The sequence below is a fragment of the Triticum aestivum genome, chromosome 4B, assembly GCF_018294505.1.
Source record: "Triticum aestivum cultivar Chinese Spring chromosome 4B, IWGSC CS RefSeq v2.1, whole genome shotgun sequence".
Classification (NCBI taxonomy): Eukaryota; Viridiplantae; Streptophyta; class Magnoliopsida; order Poales; family Poaceae; genus Triticum; species Triticum aestivum.
Genome location: NC_057804.1, coordinates 203,109,440 through 203,128,767, shown reverse-complemented (window position 1 = coordinate 203,128,767; position 19,328 = coordinate 203,109,440). Strand labels below are relative to the sequence as shown.

Genomic DNA, 19,328 nt, shown 5'->3' with positions numbered 1-19,328 from the left:
TTTATATAGTTGAATGACATTTTTTTCAAAAAAGAAAATATTGTTTGCAACGATGTGTTGGACTTCTCTCATTCTACGACTTGAACTTTTACCATTTGAATTTCCATGAGGTTTATTTTTGTTTGAGCTTTATCACCTCCCGAAAACTAAGTTTTTGAACTAAGCCTTGTATTTGTTTTTAATGATGTATTTTGACAGTCCGAACTTTACTCTACTTTTTTGTTAATGATTTGCTTACAACTTTTGTTTTCTGTGAACTTGTGGTATCCCTAAGTTTGAACGGATGTAAATACTTTTTGTATATAAGCTCAATTATTTTTTTAAGACATATGAATGATCATCCCCTATTTCTCAACTGCAAACTTTTGTTTTCTCTGAACTTGTCGTATCCTCGAGTTTGAACGGATTTAAAATTTTTGTCGTATCCTCGAGTTTGAACGGATGTAAATACTTTTTGCCAGACTGCTCCAGATTTCAGTATGGTACAACCTTGATGAGCTGATGTACAAGAACATATAAACAATGTATACTTTAGTGCATAGCGCACCATTAAATTGCTCCACAACCATTTAAAAATGCATAAAAACCTGCCAAAGATGCATAGTGCACCGTTGAGGTATTAACCATTCATACTTCCTAGATCCATTACGGTGCATCTATAGACCAAAGGTACGTGTACAGCAAGAATGTGAAAACAAAATCTGAATCCCTCTCATGATTTAATACTTGCTATTCTCACATTTATCTCATTTTCACATTACTTCTACCTCTTCTACTAGTACCTCTTCCCGTGCTTCTCTCCTTTTTTCATCCCTGATGATGATTGGGCTTTTTGATCTGCACCCAGCAAGCCCAAGATGTCCGTAAATGAAAGAGAAACCAACAAACACTACACAAAAAGATGGTGTTAATAGGGTTGCAAGAATGCTAAAAAATACAATATAATTATTTAGTGTAATTTCACTATTACATTTTTAGTGAAATGTAATTCAGGATCCATGCAAAGTAAAGTAGCATCTGTTTTTGAAATGGATGGTTAAAGGTTTAGACAGAAGTGAAGTTTCAGCAATGGCCCTTGCGGCAAAGCAAACTAAAATGTATCATTTTGCCTCAGGACTCTGCACATTTAAAACATAATGCACTGAAAAGAACACACAAGTTGAACTGAAAATCAAAACAAAATTTGGGGTAGAATGGCTGTGAGGAAGGAGGTCGAGGGCAGTAGGGCGTACAGTGGGCGAAGGACGCACAAGGAAGATGAGTTACCTCGTCGCTAGGCTGTGAGGCGACCTCCATCATGGTGGTCCTCGGGTTAGAGTGCATCGGCAACGAGTGGTGGGGCTGCGACAGGGGACAGGTTGGAGCGTGCACGCATGGCGACGTCGTCCTTGTCATCATGGAGAAGTAGGACTGCTGGAGACATTGCAAAGCAGCACAACAATTTTACATGTTTTCTAAAGTTGAGCAACACATGTTTGAGATTATCAACAGTACACATATCGTATCTTTCAGCTATCAGTTCAAGAGTCAAAAACTTTTCGAACTCATGTTTTTTTGTCATTGAACTGACGTAATTTTTTGTATTTTCAATTGTTGTAATATATGTAGTTGAACTTACAGATTTCCATTTTGTAGTTTTTGCTCTTATAAAGATCCTATGTGTTTGTTTATGTACTGAAAATGGAATACATACTGAACTTAACAATACAGAAACAACAACACTTCATACTCATTTTTCTCTTTTTTGCCATATGGTTAGAGCTTACAGCCACATGAGCATAATCTTTTATTGTATTTTGTAATAATCTGACATATAGTAGAAAACCAAACTTGGTTTTAACACATACAAAATATTTTATTCAAATACTTTCCAAATACGTTCTGTTTTTTTATAAACGAACTGATGGAAAACTTCACGGTGCACTTCGGTATTTTATTCAAGTTGAACTGATGTATTTGCAATACATAGTTACATACTACATCAAGTAGATATCTCTATACTTACAAACTTTATGGAAGGTGAACTCATAATTTTTCTTTTTGAACTTTGTTTCTTTTTTCTTCGAACTGGTACCAATTTTCACCATGTACTTGTGTGATTTTATTTTCAAAAAATACAAGACAAGAGCTTTATTTACATCATCGATACATGTCCAACCATTTCATTTCTGGAAAGCAAGCAAATGTCTTTATCCTATTTATATAATCCAACCTTTTTTTGTAGAAGTGAAGCACACAATAGAGCAAAAACTAGAAGCTTGATCACGAACAGTATTAGAAGTTTAGTGCACACATAAGAAGAAATAGCAAATACGAGTGCGGAGCAGCAACAGTATAGATATGTAGAAGTTCTAAAATTTGATACAAAAAATGAAGTAGCTTGGTATGTTGACAAGGGGTGAAGCCAGAGGAGTGGGGTGACATCCTCGACAGCTACCTACACGCAATGCAAGAATATGTTTGCGTTTAAGTTCAGATAACAAATGCATTTAAGTAACAATAAAATGAGGTTTAGTTTCGGTTGTTGTACACTTGGTGTCCTCCGTTACTCTCATCTAGTTTGCTACTGCATCCATCATCCATGTTATAATTTTCAAAGTAAGATCATAATGGTAGTGCACTTTTTTTGTCAGCCTTCAAGATGCTCAAGGACCAGGACAACATGTAGTTTCAGAATTACAGATTGTGGTCAGCTATAGGATGTTTCTGGGACAATGTTTTAGCTACGAGAGAGCAACAACATCACATCATGAGAGAGAGGATGCAGCATCAACAATTCAGGAGAAAGATCAGAGCAGAGCGGAAGTAAATATGTTTTGAGGAGATGAACTAACCAGGATTTAAATGAACTCTCACTAGCAGTAATTTTTGTACTTCGCATGTAGTACTACATGGACTTGCTGTAAAATACATGGGCCATGTAGTAATTCTGAAGTTAATTATATGATCATCTCACGGAGCTCAAGTTGGACTGAAACTCACTCGATAACTGAAACTCGTAGGGTGAGGGGTGGGATCCAGGGTGCTGCTGGCAATGAACGGCCTGGGGTGTGGCGTTGAATGGCCTCGAGTGGTGGCTGTGAACGGCCAGGGCTCTCCGCGATGCAAGCAGGAGGTCGGGAAGCAGTGGTGCCGGTGGTCGGGGTCATCCACTGCTCATGGCACAACTGTACAGGAAGTTGATTCATCACCCATCCACAGTTTTTTCCTTTTTGGAATCCATTGAACTGAAAAAAACTACAACGTGACCTGAAAGTATGAAAACAACATATCTCTGAAAGAATAAAGAACTAGCTCTAACATATCTATGAAAGAATACACCTCCGAGGAACTAGCTTTGAACATATCTCTGAAAGAATAGAGAGCATGCAAAGTTCAAGGAAAGAATAAGCAAAATGGCACACTAGTACGCAGTAGTACGAGTCCAGTCTTGTACGTGCTAGTATTATATTTGAATAGTAGCTAGAATTGAAGTTCAGGTAACCATGGCACACACATAGCTTCAGTCATGTACACACACACACTGTAATAGTAGCTGCAATTAAATTTCAAATAACCATGGCATCCATAACAGAACAAGAATCAGGCTAGCAGCTAGGCAAGCAAGCTTTAGCGGCATGAATACACATCAGCGGCAAGCTAGAACACGCTAGTAGGCTGTAGAAGTCTCCTTGTATTTTTTCAAACAGAAGTGCTTCAGTTCAGTTCAGTAGTAATGCATGCAAAAAGAAAAGCAATGGAATAAACTATAACTGAGCCAAATATGTAATTTCAACAAACTAGACCTCATTGCTTGACTTCAGTAGTAATACACGATCATCAGTTCAATATAAACAGACTGATGTTAACATCACCAATATGTTGTCCGTCCAACCTCCCTCGGGCTGCAGTTCCAATAGAAAACAAATTAGTAAGATAAAGAGCATTAGAGAGGAAAGAGATAGAACGGGTGCATGGACTGCCGCTGGTTTTCTTGTTGAACCGCAGCTGAAGAAACTCCTACAGGCTACAGGTCGTAATGAAGAGAAAACGGAGATGAGGTTGTGTGGCGGCGGCGCTGAATGTAAAGGAGCTTCGAGATCTATCGTGTGACGCGCGGCTGGTCACCGGAGCGAGCGCCAGGCGAGCGAGTAGGGTCGCCGGAGGGGAGCGGGGAGGGGGGATCCAAGGACCAGGGGCGCCATGCGTGAAGACGGGCAGCTCCCCTGTCATCTTCCTCATCGTCGCTGGGAGGCGGTGAGCCGCGCTAGAAACCGGCGGTGATGGGAATCGCAGGAGATGGCGCGCGGTGCTCGGAGGGATCTAGGTCGGTGGCAGAGGGAGTGGCCTGAGGCGCGGCGGCGACGGAGGGAGGAGGCCGGAGATGGAAGTCTCCGGGGCGGAGGCGCGCCAGGGCTGGGGTCGCCGGGGCTGGGGGGGCGCCGGGGCTGAGGCCCTTGTGATGGGGAAGCGGCGAGGCGCCGGGTGGCCGGGCGGCGACGGGCGCGGGGTGGCCGGGCGGCGGCGAGGCGCGGGGTGGTCGGGCGGCGACGAGGCGCGGAGTGGCCGGGAGGCGGCGGGGCGCAGGGAGGTCGGGCGCCGGCAGGGGGGCGGGGTGGCCGGGCGACGGTAAGGCGCGGGGTGGCCAGGAGGCAGCGGGGCGCAGGGTGGCCGGGCGCCGACGGGGAGCGGGTGGCCGTGGGGCGACGAGGCACTGTGGGATGTGCGGATAAGAGGGAGGAGACGAGGTTGGGGTGGCCGGGTGGGACTTTGTCTGTTGATCGTTTTTATCTACTGTACCTCCGTCTAGGTAAATAAGTCATTCGCATAATTCTAGGTCATCGATTTGAAGAATTAAATATGTGTTATATGTCATGAAAAATATATCACTAGATTTCTACAAGATTGTAGTTTCTGAATATATATTTTTTGTCACATATAATGCATATTTAGATGGTTAAATCATCAACCTAGAACTACGTGAATAACTTATTCACCAAAACGGAGGTAGTACTTGGTTTAGTTGGTTTTCTGGGTCGAGGAATTTGCGGATCGCTGGTCTATATAGGTCCGGGGTAACAGAATATTATGACAAATTTTTCCTACTACCGGGTGTAGTTACTCCCACTTTTGTTTGATACGTTCTAGGTAGTATCTACCATCTTGGAGAGTATTGTACGCGTAGTATGTAGTATATAAGAATGTTTAGGTAATATATATACTACTTTTTTGGTATTATGTATCATATTTTGTGCATACTCTATTTCGCGTACAAATATGTACGTATTTTACAAATACAATAAAACCATGAGCTCATTTGCAATTTTTTTATATAACTCACTTTGAAGTATATTAGATGTAGTATATGAACTACTAAAAATAATAAAATAGAATATATACTACTACATGGTGGTATATGAGAAATTGGTGTAGCTACACCCGGTAGTAAGATGCATTTTTTCATATATATGTATATATATATATATATATATATATATATATATATATATATATATATAGGGGTGGGGGGAGTATACACAAGTAAAACAATTCATCAATGCTATGTTTGGTGGTATGCGGAAGCTGAAGCACAGTTCACGGCGGCACCTGCTGAACATCATCACTCTGTATTCATACAGTTGATGGTTCAACAATTTTGAGTTTCATACAACAATTTCTTTCTTTCTTTCTTTGTTTTGCTCAAGGTACTGTAAGGTTTAAACTGCAGCCGCTTTGTAAAACAACAAAGGAGTTTTATACAACAACATTTTTCTCTCTCTCCCTCTCTTTTGAAGCTAAAGCTAAAGCCCAGAGCAGAGGAATGATAAGATGGGTCCTGCCCTCCGACGTGTCCTCTCACTGACCTTTGCCTCCTCAACGAGGAGCTTCTTCAACCTAGAGCAGCTCGAGACGACGGTCGCCACTCCGGTGCTGGTCACTCGCTTGCAGTACACCAGCTGGCATGACTGCAGCTGTAAGCACCCCCTGACCAGGTGTCCCAGACCAACATCGGTGACCCCTGGGCAGTGCGAGAGTGCAATGTCTTTAATCTGGGGGCAGCCTTGGCCAATCTCTGCCAGCCCCATGTCCCCTGTCATCTGCAGTTTGCAACCAAATCATCAACAAAGATAATACAATACGAAAATAGTGCAAGCTTTTACTAAAGATGGAGGACTGGGTACAAAATAACTGTAACATGGACCTTTCCACTTCTTCAAAAATAAACACAATCTATCAAGATTAGCGCTGGATTCCTTCACAGTGCCGGTTCCAGTTCAGTGGCTTAAAATTTTGAATACCTACACTTACACAAGACGCTGCTGTTCCCTCACGTTGAGGGCAACCAGACTTACTGAGGCGTTGTTGATCCCTTGCATGCAAGGCAACATTTCTATGTTGGGTGATGCAGAAGAGTTCATATCATGACATACTTCATTTTCCTTTTGATGACCAACATACTTCATATTTGAACAGCTCATATTAATATCTCAAATTCTGTCATATTTTCCTGAGCTACAAAAACTTTTGTTTGTTTGTTTGTTTACATATACTTTTTTATGTTTCACTGTTTTTAAAATTTACATTGTATAGAGGCTGCGTCAATTAATTCGAATCGGAGGGAGTATATTTAACTTGTAAATCTAAACCCAACAATTATGAAGACAAGGTACTCTTGAAGTTTCCTATATAACAGAACCTGGATGTAAGACTGAATTCTGGGTTGTATCCAGTCAAGGTCTAGCATCATACTGCCATTCTGCTTTCTTCAGGTAAAAATGGACATAATTTTAATTCAGACTCCTAATGACTTGTGTTAGGGCACTTTATTAACAGGTTTCCCACACCACGAAAGACCATGGGTCCGATCAAATCACGAGGAGCACATTTTCTCCTTGTGAAATCAAGCTAAATGGTCTTACCAGCCAGTTTTCGACTGTTTCCCAAACCTAGTTTGATGTTTGAAGAAGTGAACTAAAGGCCATTCTCATACTCAATTTTTGGATGATTGATAGTACAGTAAATTCAGTGTCAAAGTATGTACCGGGAGAACACTTATGTCCAGAAAGACAAGATCACCACATCCTCTCGCAATGGCAGCCAGTCCATTATCAGTGATTAATTGGCACCCGCACAAGTTTAACTTTTGAAGAGAGCAACCTTCAGCAATTGCAGCCAGCCCTGTATCAGATACCCTGAAAAGAAAGTTAAAACAAAATTCACAAACTGAGGTGTCAACATATCATCATGGAGAAGTACTTCAGTAAATGATATACATGGGCAAGATAAATAAAAAACAGAATAAATGAATGGTTACCTCTCACAAAATTGGAGCGTTAACTCCTTAAGTGATTTACAATTCTCAGCAATTGATATCAATGCTTTGTCTCCTACCTTCACACCAAAAGAATTCAATCAACCAAACAAATCAGGATTCTGGACTTCAAATGCACATGTAACAATATCATGATGTTCCATCTAAACACACCCTGTTTCATACTCCAGAAATGTATTTCAGAAGCAACCAATTGCATTAGAAGGCATAAAGCAGAAAACGTGCCAAACAGACAACAACAACAACGACAACAACAACAAAGCCTTTAGTCCCAAACAAGTTGGGGTAGGCTAGAGGTGAAACCCATAAGATCTCGCAACCAGCTCATGGCTCTGGCACATGGATAGCAAGCTTCCACGCACCCCTGTCCATAGCTAGCTCTTTGGTGATACTCCAATCCTTCAGGTCTCTCTTAACGGACTCCTCCCATGTCAAATTCGGTCTACCCCGCCCTCTCTTGACATTCTCCGCACGCTTTAGCCGTCCACTATGCACTGGAGCTTCTGGAGGCCTGCGCTGAATATGCCCAAACCATCTCAGACGATGTTGGACAAGCTTCTCTTCAATTGGTGCTACCCCAACTCTATCTCGTATATCATCATTCCGGACTCGATCCTTCCTCGTGTGGCCACACATCCATCTCAACATACGCATCTCCGCCACACCTAACTGTTGAACATGTCGCCTTTTAGTCGGCCAACACTCAGCGCCATACAACATTGCGGGTCGAACCGCCGTCCTGTAGAACTTGCCTTTTAGCTTTTGTGGCACTCTCTTGTCACAGAGAATGCCAGAAACTTGGCGCCACTTCATCCATCCGGCTTTGATTCGATGGTTCACATCTTCATCAATACCACCATCCTCCTGCAGCACTGACCCCAAATACCGAAAGGTGTCCTTCTGAGGTACCACCTGGCCATCAAGGCTAACCTCCTTCTCCTCACACCTGTAGTACTGAAACCGCACATCATGTACTCAGTTTTAGTTCTACTAAGCCTAAACCCCTTCGATTCCAAGGTTTGTCTCCATAACTCCAACTTCCTATTTACCCCCGTCCGACTATCGTCAACTAGCACCACATCATCCGCAAAGAGCATACACCATGGATATCTCCTTGCATATCCCTTGTGACCTCATCCATCACCAATGCAAAAAGATACGGGCTCAAAGCTGACCCCTGATGCAGTCCTATCTTAATCGGGAAGTCATCAGTGTCGACATCACTTGTTCGAACACTTGTCACAACATTATCGTACGTGTCCTTGATGAGGGTAATGTACTTTGCTGGGACTTTGTGTTTCTCCAAGGCCCACCACATGACATTCTGAAAACTGTGCCAAACAGAATGGGAAAATTTTGTTTTTGTCACTAGTTTTTTGCCAATTTTCCTTATGCTACTCTAGATTTTGGCATTTCACTTTTGCCACTCTTAGCTTTTGACTATTATCCAATTGACATTCTGTGGCAAAAGCAAAATTGTCAATTGGATAATTGTCAAAAGCTAAGAGTGGCAAAAGTGAAATGTCAAAAGCTAAGAGTGGCAAAAGTGAAATGTCAAAATCTAGAGTGGCATAAGGAAAAATTGGCAAAATCTAGAGTGGCAAAAACAAAATTTTCCCAAACAGAATTAGACCATAAATTGCACATACGCAAACAGGTCCCATCTATCTCCGTACATGCTAGGCTTAAATTGATGCAGACTTGGAAATTACCTCATAACCACGTCGAATGGAAATTTCTTTCAAGTACTTACAACCTTGAGCTATGTAGCACATAGCATCATCACCTATTCTTGAACAGTCAACTAAATAAAGAGACTGGAGGAGGGTGCAGCCTTTACCAAGCTCCAGAAATGCAGTATCCCGGATCCTTGGGCAGTAAATTAGAGAGAGTTCCAAAAGGCCCCTGCTTGCATAAGATGAGAAAGCATGTACCATTAACACACAAAAGAAGAAGAATATATAGCTAAAAAGTGCAGGTAACTTAATAACACTAACATAGTAATGTGAAATAATTACTTTTCGCAAAGTTGCAAACTAGGATAGCCCATGCTTTTGTTGTAAATGTCATAATAGCAAACCAACTTGCAGTTATTTCACAGACGCAGTTTTCTAACATATTCCTTTTAACAATAATTCTTCATACCATACTAATTCCCTTACTTGAACTACATCCCACTTAATTAATATTGGATAATCAAATCTACATAAAACATCAATTGAAGAAAGGGAACTTTTAACAAATCGAGTTCTCAACAAAAACATACGGGCACCATCGTCCAATGTGCTCCAGTGCAGCAGTTTCCATATTCTGACAACCATTGATCTTAAGACGTGCTATTCTTTTGCAGCTGCGTGCTACGAATTCAAGGCTTCTATCAGTTAGTAACAGGCAATCATTGAGAACAAGATCTGTAAGATTCTTGCACCCTTTCGCGATGGAAGAAAGGCTCCTGCAAATCCAAAAGGAAGTCAGCAAACCATCAGGAGACCTACAAAACTAACAGAAAAAACAAAAGTTGGCAACAACAAGAAGTAACAGAGGGTCAATACCTACAGTTACGAAATCCAAGTCAACGGGAAACAACAAATATGAATTCCTAAATCCTAGTAAAGTACTTCAGCAACGCCCACAATGTAGCATTCATCAAATTGAGAATCATATAAAGGATAACAGAATATCTTAGAAAGTCCAAATAGATATTTAATAAACAACAAAAAAAACATATTGAAACAAAAATGGAGTTTGTGCCTCAACAGATTAAAGTGAAAATATACTGAGTACCTGTCTGTGAATCTTTCAAAGTTATTTAGCGATAAAATTTCTAGTAACGAACAGCATGAACCAATAGCTTCTAGGGCCTCATCGCCAGCACCAATACATTGCAGCTTCAAATTTTTCAACAAGCGACATCCTTTAGCAATAGAAATCACTCCATCATTCTTAACAAGTTCTGATTCCAGTGACAGGATTTCAAGGTTAGGACAGTGGGATCCAACAGCACGCAAAGATGCATCAGTCATCCAAGCACAATTAGCAATACCAAGAGAGAGCAGTGATTGTCCACAGCTCTTTATTAATCCAATCAAGCCTTCATCTGTCGCGCCTTCAACAAAGCGCAAGCTCAAATTGTTAAGTAGATTGCAGCCTTCCCCAATAGCAACTAGTCCTGGATCTCCAATATAGCAAGCCTGCAGATAAGTTTCCGTTCACATCTTGTCCAAAAGTAGGAATTGACTACTGAGACTGCTCAAGAAAAGAATTGTATGTATTTTGTAACAACCCAAGTGCAACAAACCCTAGCATTGTCTTGTTCATTTTATTTAATAGATAGTTTTGCATTTCATTTTATCATCAATGTCATTAATCCTTTAAGCAATATGTGGCATATTAAAAATGTCCAAGATTCAGAAACATTTTTCAAGGCCAGCAACTATTTTAAACAATTGCTACAATTCAAATCCAATTTGCAAATGATTTGAATCTTTTCAAATTTAAACTATTCCAATTGTTCACGACTTTGCACATGGCTTTCTGATGCGGAGCATCCCACGATCATCCCCATGGACGTACCTACATCTCCCACGACACCACTTGGACCAATGACAAGAGCTTGAGCAAAGGCTATCGAAGATAAGGTGAACTCGCTCCTCTCCGAACTCCCACTTTATACCTATGAGTCATGGCTACTACCTCATGCGGAGACTATGTGTGATCAGGTATTTGGAGGAAAACAACGGATCAGCTACACCCGACGAACAAGACGGCGAGGACACCAAGTTCAATGGACAAGAAGGACTGCTCGAAAATCCCAGTCATCAGACGACCGACGTCTCTCGGACGTCCGACACCTGGAGGCTCCGACCGGCCAGCGCATGCTCCAACGCCTGGACGTCCGAGCAGCGCCGGACGACCGACACCTCCCAGCGCCCGGACGACCGACACCTCCCAGCGCCTGGACGACCGACCGACACCGGACGACCGGCACCACCACACCCGAGCCAAAACATCGGAAGACCTCCGGACGACCGACAAGTCCTGACCAGAGCCAAAACGTCGGACGCCCGACCGACACCGGACGTCCGGACCCTCGCAAGCTTTCGAACGACCGGTGACCGTCAGACGTCCGACGCCGTGTGACCGCCCGCGTGTTGGGCCGAAGCCACTTACCCTTTCGTCCACTAAGACTATAAATAGACCTCCGCCGCCCTCTTTCTAGGGTCAGCATTGTGATAGCTCATATTTGAGATAGAGCTTTGCTCATCCACTTGGTTACTTCTCCATCGGAGTCGAGCGCCTCTTCGGAGAATATCCCCCAAGCGGATTCAAGACCCCTTTACGGGAAGACCCTTCAAGACCTCCTCACGGAGAAGACCCTTTGTATCGTCCCTTGTTGACTTTGAATCGTGCATCTCTCTTTGTGTTTCGAGGATCTAGCACATGTGTAACCATACCTTGTTGGTTGAGTGATTTCTCTCGTGTTCCCCTCGTTTTCCCCCTCGTGTTCTTCGTAGGATCCCCTCCAATCGTGAAAGATCGGGCATCTAGGGTTCTACCCTACATCACCTTTGGTATCATGAGCCACGTTGATCACGTATTTGGAGCCCCTAGCCCTCTTTTTCTACCTTGATTTTGTTGTGTTCTTCCCCAATTTTGAAAATCCCTACCAGAAATAGCCCCAAATTTTTTTTGTGATTTGTTGGTGTGATGAAGTTTTGTTGGATTTGATCCATGGATTTGCTTTGCCACGAGTGGATCTAGCTTTCCCCCATCATCTCCACCATTTCCATCCACAAAATCTCTCGGATTTGACCATTTTTTCGCCATCCCCACCTCGAAATCCCGAGCTCATCCTATGCCCTAAATCGCCCAGGCACCGGACGTCCGACCGTCACCAGACGTCCGACCACCCTCGGTCGTCCGACCATCCCTGACGAAACTGAATATTTTCAGTTCGGTTACCCCACCGTTCCACCGCCACTTCCGCATCCGCACTTGCATGCCACCACCGCTTTCCGCAACCACCATCGCTCACCCGTTTCGCACTCCGACAAATTTTGACACGTTTTGGTGTTTGAGTTTTGAGTTGCGGTTTCCGTTTCCTAACATGTTTCGGCTACTTAGGGACGGTTCAACAACGACAACACCGCCGCTCATATTCATCATCGACATCGACCGCTACACAATTTTGACACCTCGACCGTAAGCAAGAACGGTAACCTCTATATCACCTTGGTATCGTGGTATCCTTTCATGGTACATTCCTTGCCATTGCATTGATAACCACCATAGCCCAATTTTGCGTTGCTTTCCCATCAAGGCTAGCCTTTTGAGTATTGTCGGCAACGTGACTTGTGCACATTAGTGATCATACTTTACATAGCATACATACCATATCATCGTGGTGCATATCTTGGTATCATCTCTTGTGACACAAAGTTGCCATCGCATACACAATTGCTATCTTGGTTCATGAAGTTTTGCATGAGAAAAGAGCTCAAAAGTGAAAGAGCCAAACAAGCTTTTACGCAAAAGGGGAAGATAAGCAAAGAGCTTATAAGCAAGAACCATAGCATCATACTACATTAAGATTGTCATACTCGATCATCTTGGATCATATCACCGAAATACCATACATATAGCATACTTGGGATAGAAGTCGTTGCATTTTTGCCTAGTAGGTTGTGCACAAGTTTCGTATCCGCCTATTGTGCAATCGTGCTAGCGTCTCTCTAGTGTTGTGCAACAAGAGCATTTTCCTGGATTCCACATTTTGGCTCATTCCTTGGTTGCACGGCCCTACTTATCTATTTGCGTGTGTGTTTTCGTGTACCATATCTTGCTATTGGTCTACTTGTTGCATTTGCAAATTTGTGAATCTTTTCCAACATTATTGAGGCTCACTAACAATTGCATCAAATTTTGTGCCACCATCCTAACCGAGCTCCACCATAAGCTTTTACTTGTGTAGGTGTGAGAACCGACAAGAATTGGTACCAATTGTGCTATTTCCTTGTTCCACATTTGAGTGATCATTGATCCATCTTCAACATCGGTCAAGGTACATTGGGTATAAGTTCTTCTCTTTCTCCACACATATTTTGCTTCGAATGATGGATAGGCCAAGTTCTTCTACCAACCCACTCTTCATCGAGCAAGACGACGACTTGTCATCCTATGTCACCAAGAGCCACCTCTTCGGTGCACAACGAGCTTTACATCAAAAACAACAAGCACTGAGCGACCGCATCAACAATCTCGCCACCGACTTGCGACTCTCCGAGCAACGAACAAGAGACTACTTCGACAACAAGCTCGACGCTCACAAACAAGAGAACGATGAAAGAATGGACGAGATTCATGCCTTGTTGGTGAACCGCCATTCTACCACTTCGTCCTACTCAGGACGGAGCCGTTCGAGTCGACACTCCGACGACACCCTCTCCGGCTCAAGTACACCGACATCGAACACTCTACGTCGAGCCACGCGCCAAGACCGTCAAGCAACTCGCAATCCCCTACACGGCAATCATCCACAAGAGCAATTCGACGAGCAAGCACATCATCTACGTCAATGTCTCCAAGAGGAAGAGCGAGCGCGACAACATCAAGACAAACAAGACGCCGAGGCTCAACGCCTTCAACAACAACAACGTGAAGCACAAGCACTTGAGGCGCAACGTGCCCTTCAAGAATCAAGTCGAGCCATTGCCAACCGCAACCGAGATAGGCGCAATCAAGAGGAAGCACTTCGCGAAGAAATTCAAGAGCGAAACTACCAAGCAAGAGTGCATCGTCAAGTTCCTCAAGCTCCTCCACAAGCTCGACAAGCTCCTCCACAACCTCAAGTTCATCAAGAGCAAGATGACTTTGGAAATCCTCCACGCCAAGAGCAATATGAGGATGACAATCCTCCACGTCAAGGGCGTCATCATCACCCTCGACCCAATCACAATGAAGAGCAACGCTACGGCAAACTAAAGTTCACCATGCCCAAGTTCCATGGAAGCAATGATCCCGAAGAGTACCTTTCATGGGCATTGAAGGTCGACAAGATCTTTTGTTTGCACAACTATCAGGAAGAGAAGAAGATCGCTATGGCATCCCTTGAGTTCCAAGACTATGTGCTCATATGGTGGGAACAAGTCCTTGAGCGCCGAGAAGCAAGAGGTGAACCACCAATCACCACATGGGATGAAATGAAGATGTCATGCGCGCACGCTTTGTGCCAACATACTACAACCGCGACCTCTTCAAGAAACTCCAACTCCTCAAGCAAGGAACAAAGAGCGTTGAAGAATACTACAAGGAAATGGAGATTGCCATGATAAGAGCCAATGTCACGGAAGATGATGAGCAAACTATGGCCCGTTTCTTGAATGGCCTCAATCATCCCATCAAGAAGATTGCCGACTTCCAACCATACTCCAACCTCATTGAGCTCGTGCATCAAGCTACCAAAGCGAAACGCCAAGTGCAAGATGACTTCAAGTACGCAAGTAATCTTCGAAGAGCTACGACTTCTCCAACAACCAAGCTTCAACGGCTCCAACAACTTCTACCTCAACCAAACCATCTACAAGCAACGGCGACAAGTCGAGTTACAAGAAAACTTCGACAACCTCAAGTCGTCCTCCTACTACAAGCAACTTCAAGCCGTGCGCTTCATCATCTACTCCAACCGATGAGACCGTCAAGACAAGTTCCATCAAGTGTTTCACATGCGGCGGTCGAGGCCACAAGTCCTTTGAGTGTACCAACAAGCGCACCATGATCCTCAACGACGACGGAACCTATGACTCCATGAGTGAAGAGGAGATGGAAGCCCTTGAGCAAGTGGCCATGCACCGGCGCGTGAACAAAGATGAAGATGATCAAGTCTTTTGTGATGAGGATTCGAGCCCCGCTCTCGTTGTCTCCAAAGTCTTGACTCTTCAACATCAACAAGACGAAGACCAAAGATGCCACGTCTTCCACACCAAGGCCGGCATCAATGGAAGGTCCGTCAAGGTCATCATCGATGGAGGGAGTTTTCACAACTTGGCAAGTGAAGAACTCTGCTCCAAGCTCCAATTGGTCAAGATGAAGCACCCGCACCCCTACAAGGTTCAATGGCTAAGCGATTCCGGCACTATCCAAGTCGAGCATACGGTCAATGTCTCCTTCAAAATCGGAGCATATGAAGACACTTTGGAGTGTGATGTCGTCCCGATGTCCGTTTGCCACCTCCTTCTTGGTCGACCATGGCAATTTGACCGCGGCGTCATCCACAACGGGCATACCAATCACTATAGCTTCAAGATGAAAGGAAAGGAGTACGTGCTACGACCTATGTCTCCAAGTCAAGTGATCGCCGACAAGCAAGCCATCCATCGTGGAGAAAAGAGTGAGAGAGTGATCCATCCGAAAGAGAGTGAGCGCCACAAGCCAAAATCGAGTGCCTCCACGATGAGCGACAAGAAAAACTTAGTCCTATTTGCCACCAAAAGTGAGATGAGTGAAGTGTATGAGAACCCATCAAGTGTTATGCACTATGTCCTTGTGTGCAAGGACAAGGAACCAAAACTAACACCTCTCATGCATCTACCTTTAGTGTTGTCTTCTCTTTTGCAGGAATTCCAAGATGTTTTCCCCGACGAGCTACCTCCGGGTCTACCTCCACTACGAGGCATTGAGCACTGAATCGACCTCATCCCCGGAGCACCTCTACCTAACAAGGCTCCCTACCGCGTCAACCCCGAGGAAACTAAGGAGATCCAACGGCAAGTACAACAACTCATCGACAACGGTCAAGTACGTGAAAGCTTGAGTCCTTGTGCCGTTCCGGTCATTCTTGTTCCAAAGAAAGACGGTACTTATCGCATGGTTTCCAATTGCCGTCCCATCAATGCTATCACCGTTAGATATCGTTACCCTATTCCACGCTTAGATGATATGATTGATGAGCTTAGCGGAGCCGCCATTTTCTCTAAGATTGATCTTAAGAGTGGCTACTATCAAATACGCATCCAAGAAGGTGATGAATGGAAAACCGCATTTAAGACCAAATTTGGCTTATATGAATGGCTAGTTATGCCAATGGGTTTATCCAAAGCACCCGGTACTTTCATGCGAGTCATGCACTTTGTTCTTCGTCCCTATATTGGTGTATTTGTTGTGGTCTATTTTGATGATATTCTTGTCTTTAGCAAATCTCTCAAAGATCATGTCACCCATCTTAGAACCGTGTTGCAAACCCTTAGGAAAGAGTGACTTTATGCTAATATGGACGACTGCCTTTTGGTGTTGATAAACTTGTTTTCTTTGGTTTCGTTGTGTCTTCTAAGGGTGTTCATGTAGATGAATCTAAGATCAATGCTATTAAAACTTGGCCCCAACCAACCAACTTGCAACAAGTGCGTAGTTTTCTTGGTTTAGCCGGTTTCTATCGTAGATTTGTGCAGGATTTTAGCACCATTGCTTCACCTTTGCATTCTTTGAGTAAGAAAAATGTGCCATTTGTTTGGCGACCATCCCAAGATACCGCATTTAATGAGCTTAAAAATTTGCTTACTCATGCTCCCGTGCTTGAATTACCCAACTTTGACAAACCTTTCGAGATTCATTGTGATGCTAGTGGTAATGGCAAAGGAGGTGTGTTAACGCAAGAGAAGCGCCCCATAGCATATTTTAGTGAGAAACTTTCCGGAGCGCAACTTAATTACCCCATCTATGACAAAGAGTTATATGCTTTAGTGCGAGTTTTGCGTGAATGGGAACATTATCTTCACCCTCATGAATTTACCATTCATACCGATCATGAAACGCTTGAGTACTTAAAGGGTCAAACTAAGTTGAAAAGTGTCATGCTAAATGGAGTGAATTCATTGAGTCTTTTCCTTATATCATCAAGTACATCAAAGGTAAGGAAAATGTTGTGGCGGATGCTCTTTCCGGCATATGCATGCTTGTCACTAAACTAGAATTGAATGTCATTGGCTTTGAGCACATCAAAGACTTGTATGCGCATGATCTTACTTTTGCAATTCCTTAAGCCAAGTGTTTGACGCATACATCTTGGGAACGATGTTACATCAAGAATGATTATCTTATGAGAGCTAACAAACTTTGCATTCCCGAGTCTTCTCTTTGTTCGCTCCTTTTGCAAGAGGCTCATGGAGGCGGACTCATGGGACACTTTGGACGCGACAAGACATTCGCTACGCTCTCCAAAAACTATTTTTGGCCCAAGATGTTCCGCGACGTCTCACGTTTCACCAACCGATGCTCTACATGTCGCAAAGCTAAGTCAAAAGCTCAATCCCATGGTCTTTACATGCCTCTTCCTATTCCTTATCAACCTTAGGAAGACATTAGCATGGACTTTGTACTTGGTTTGCCTAGAACTCAAAATGGAAAGGATTCCGTGTTTGTTGTTGTGGACCGATTCTCTAAGATGGTTCATTTTATCCCATGCAACAAGATAGACGATGCTTCACATATTGCAAATCTTTTTTGTAGGGAAATCTTGCGCCTCCACGGAGTGCCAAAGACGGACCGCGACGTCAAGTTCTTGAGTTACTTTTGGAAGACTCTATGCGCCAAGCTCGGAATCAAGCTTTTGTTCTCTTCGGCATACCATCCTCAAACCGACGGCCAAACGGAGGTGACGAACCGAACACTCTTCACTCTACTACGCGTGTTGATCAAGAGGAACATCAAGGAGTGGGAGGAATGCCTACCTATCGCTGACTACGCCTACAACCGTGCAAGACACTCCACAATCGGCAAGTCCCCCTTCGAGGTCGTCTACGGCTTCAACCCGTTGTCCCCATTGAACAATCTACCTCTTCCACTACAAGAGCGCACCAACACGGACGCGAGTGCACGAGCAAGCTACCTCAAGAAGATGCATGACAATACAAGGCTCACCATCGAGCGCCAAGTACAACGACTCGCGACCAAGTTCAACATCAACAAGCAACCCATGATATTCAACATCGGAGATCTTGTGTGGCTACACCTTCGCAAGGACTGCTTCCCCAACGAACGCAAGTCCAAACTTCTACCCCGAGCCGATGGACCCTTCAAGGTGCTAGCACGCTACAACAACAACGCTTACAAGATCGAGCTCCCACGCGACAAGTACAACGTGAGCGACATCTTCAATGTCAAAGACCTCTCGCCATACCATGGTGATGAAACTTTCGATCCGAGGTCGGATCTTTCCCGGGGGGGGGGGGGGGGAGATGATGCGGAGCATCCCTGAAGCAGCACAAAGGTTGTGGAGGAGCAACTCCACCTTGCTACTACAATGTGTACAGCACAAGTGTTGAAGGAACAGCTTCAACGTGTTGCGCTAGATATCGCTCTAGAGGCAAATGTAGGCTGATAGGGCAGCAAGAGTTCAATCCAGAACTCCTAGAGCACAAGATCTACTCCAAGATCTTAGATAAGAACAACAAGTTCTATTATAGGTAGGGGTACATAGTCTGGTTCAAAGTAGAGGTGAGGACCTCTATTTATAGGGCTTTGGGAAGCCTTCACATACTTCTACTTATAGCTGGAATACTCTAGAAACATTATTTAAGGTTCACCATTCTACTCATAGCTACTCACAACTAGAAGACTCTAGAAAACAGTAGGTAGGATAAAGAAAAGAAAAGAAATACTAGACCACAACAGAAGTATCTAGAAGTAGCCAAACAGATTTGACATATGATTATATTTTCATGTTCCTCATCTACTGTTCCTCATCATTCTCCCCTGGTTGTTTGGAACTCGCCCTCGAGTTATCTTCATAGAGCGCTTCTTCTGGATGGTAGAGAGTCAAGTCCGCAACATTGAAAGTGTTGGAGATACCCATATCGCTTGGAAGATCTATCACATAAGCATTATCATTTATCTTCCTCACGATAGAGAAGGGCCCATACCTTCGCTGCCTAAGTTTCCCTTTAACACCTAAAGGCAGCCTCTCTTTTCGAAGGTAGACCATCACCTTATCACCGGCTTGGAATGATTTTAGCCTCCTTTTGCA

At 43.7% G+C, this 19,328-nt stretch overlaps 1 protein-coding gene and 1 long non-coding RNA gene across 5 annotated transcripts in view; both read right to left on the bottom strand.

The window, feature by feature from the left end:
- Positions 1–654: 654 nt before the first annotated feature.
- Positions 655–4,738, bottom strand: LOC123091804 (uncharacterized). Of its 3 annotated transcripts, XR_006443514.1 has the most exons (4): positions 2,983–3,779; positions 2,835–2,900; positions 1,267–1,413; positions 701–889 (listed from the first exon to the last, which is right to left on the bottom strand). It is a non-coding gene; the product is annotated as an uncharacterized lncRNA (long non-coding RNA). The 3 variants fall into 3 exon arrangements; XR_006443516.1 differs by lacking the exon at positions 2,835–2,900 and having other exon boundaries at positions 655–889; XR_006443515.1 differs by adding an exon at positions 3,786–4,738 and having other exon boundaries at positions 702–889; positions 1,267–3,227.
- Positions 4,739–5,529: 791 nt separating this feature from the next.
- Positions 5,530–19,328, bottom strand: part of LOC123091802 (F-box/LRR-repeat protein 4) — a 45,741-nt gene continuing 31,942 nt past the window's right edge. The window contains exons 3-9 of one of the 2 annotated variants that reach the window (XM_044513412.1): positions 10,356–10,503; positions 10,097–10,265; positions 9,579–9,764; positions 9,025–9,217; positions 7,295–7,371; positions 7,022–7,172; positions 5,530–6,077 (exon numbers count right to left, since the gene is read on the bottom strand). In XM_044513412.1, coding sequence (XP_044369347.1) covers positions 5,781–6,077; positions 7,022–7,172; positions 7,295–7,371; positions 9,025–9,217; positions 9,579–9,764; positions 10,097–10,265; positions 10,356–10,503 — 1,221 coding nt within the window. In that variant the 3' untranslated portion in view covers positions 5,530–5,780. Of the gene's footprint in view, positions 6,078–7,021; positions 7,173–7,294; positions 7,372–9,024; positions 9,218–9,578; positions 9,765–10,096; positions 10,504–19,328 lie in introns of both variants that reach the window. The other variant, XM_044513411.1, reaches the window with a different exon arrangement.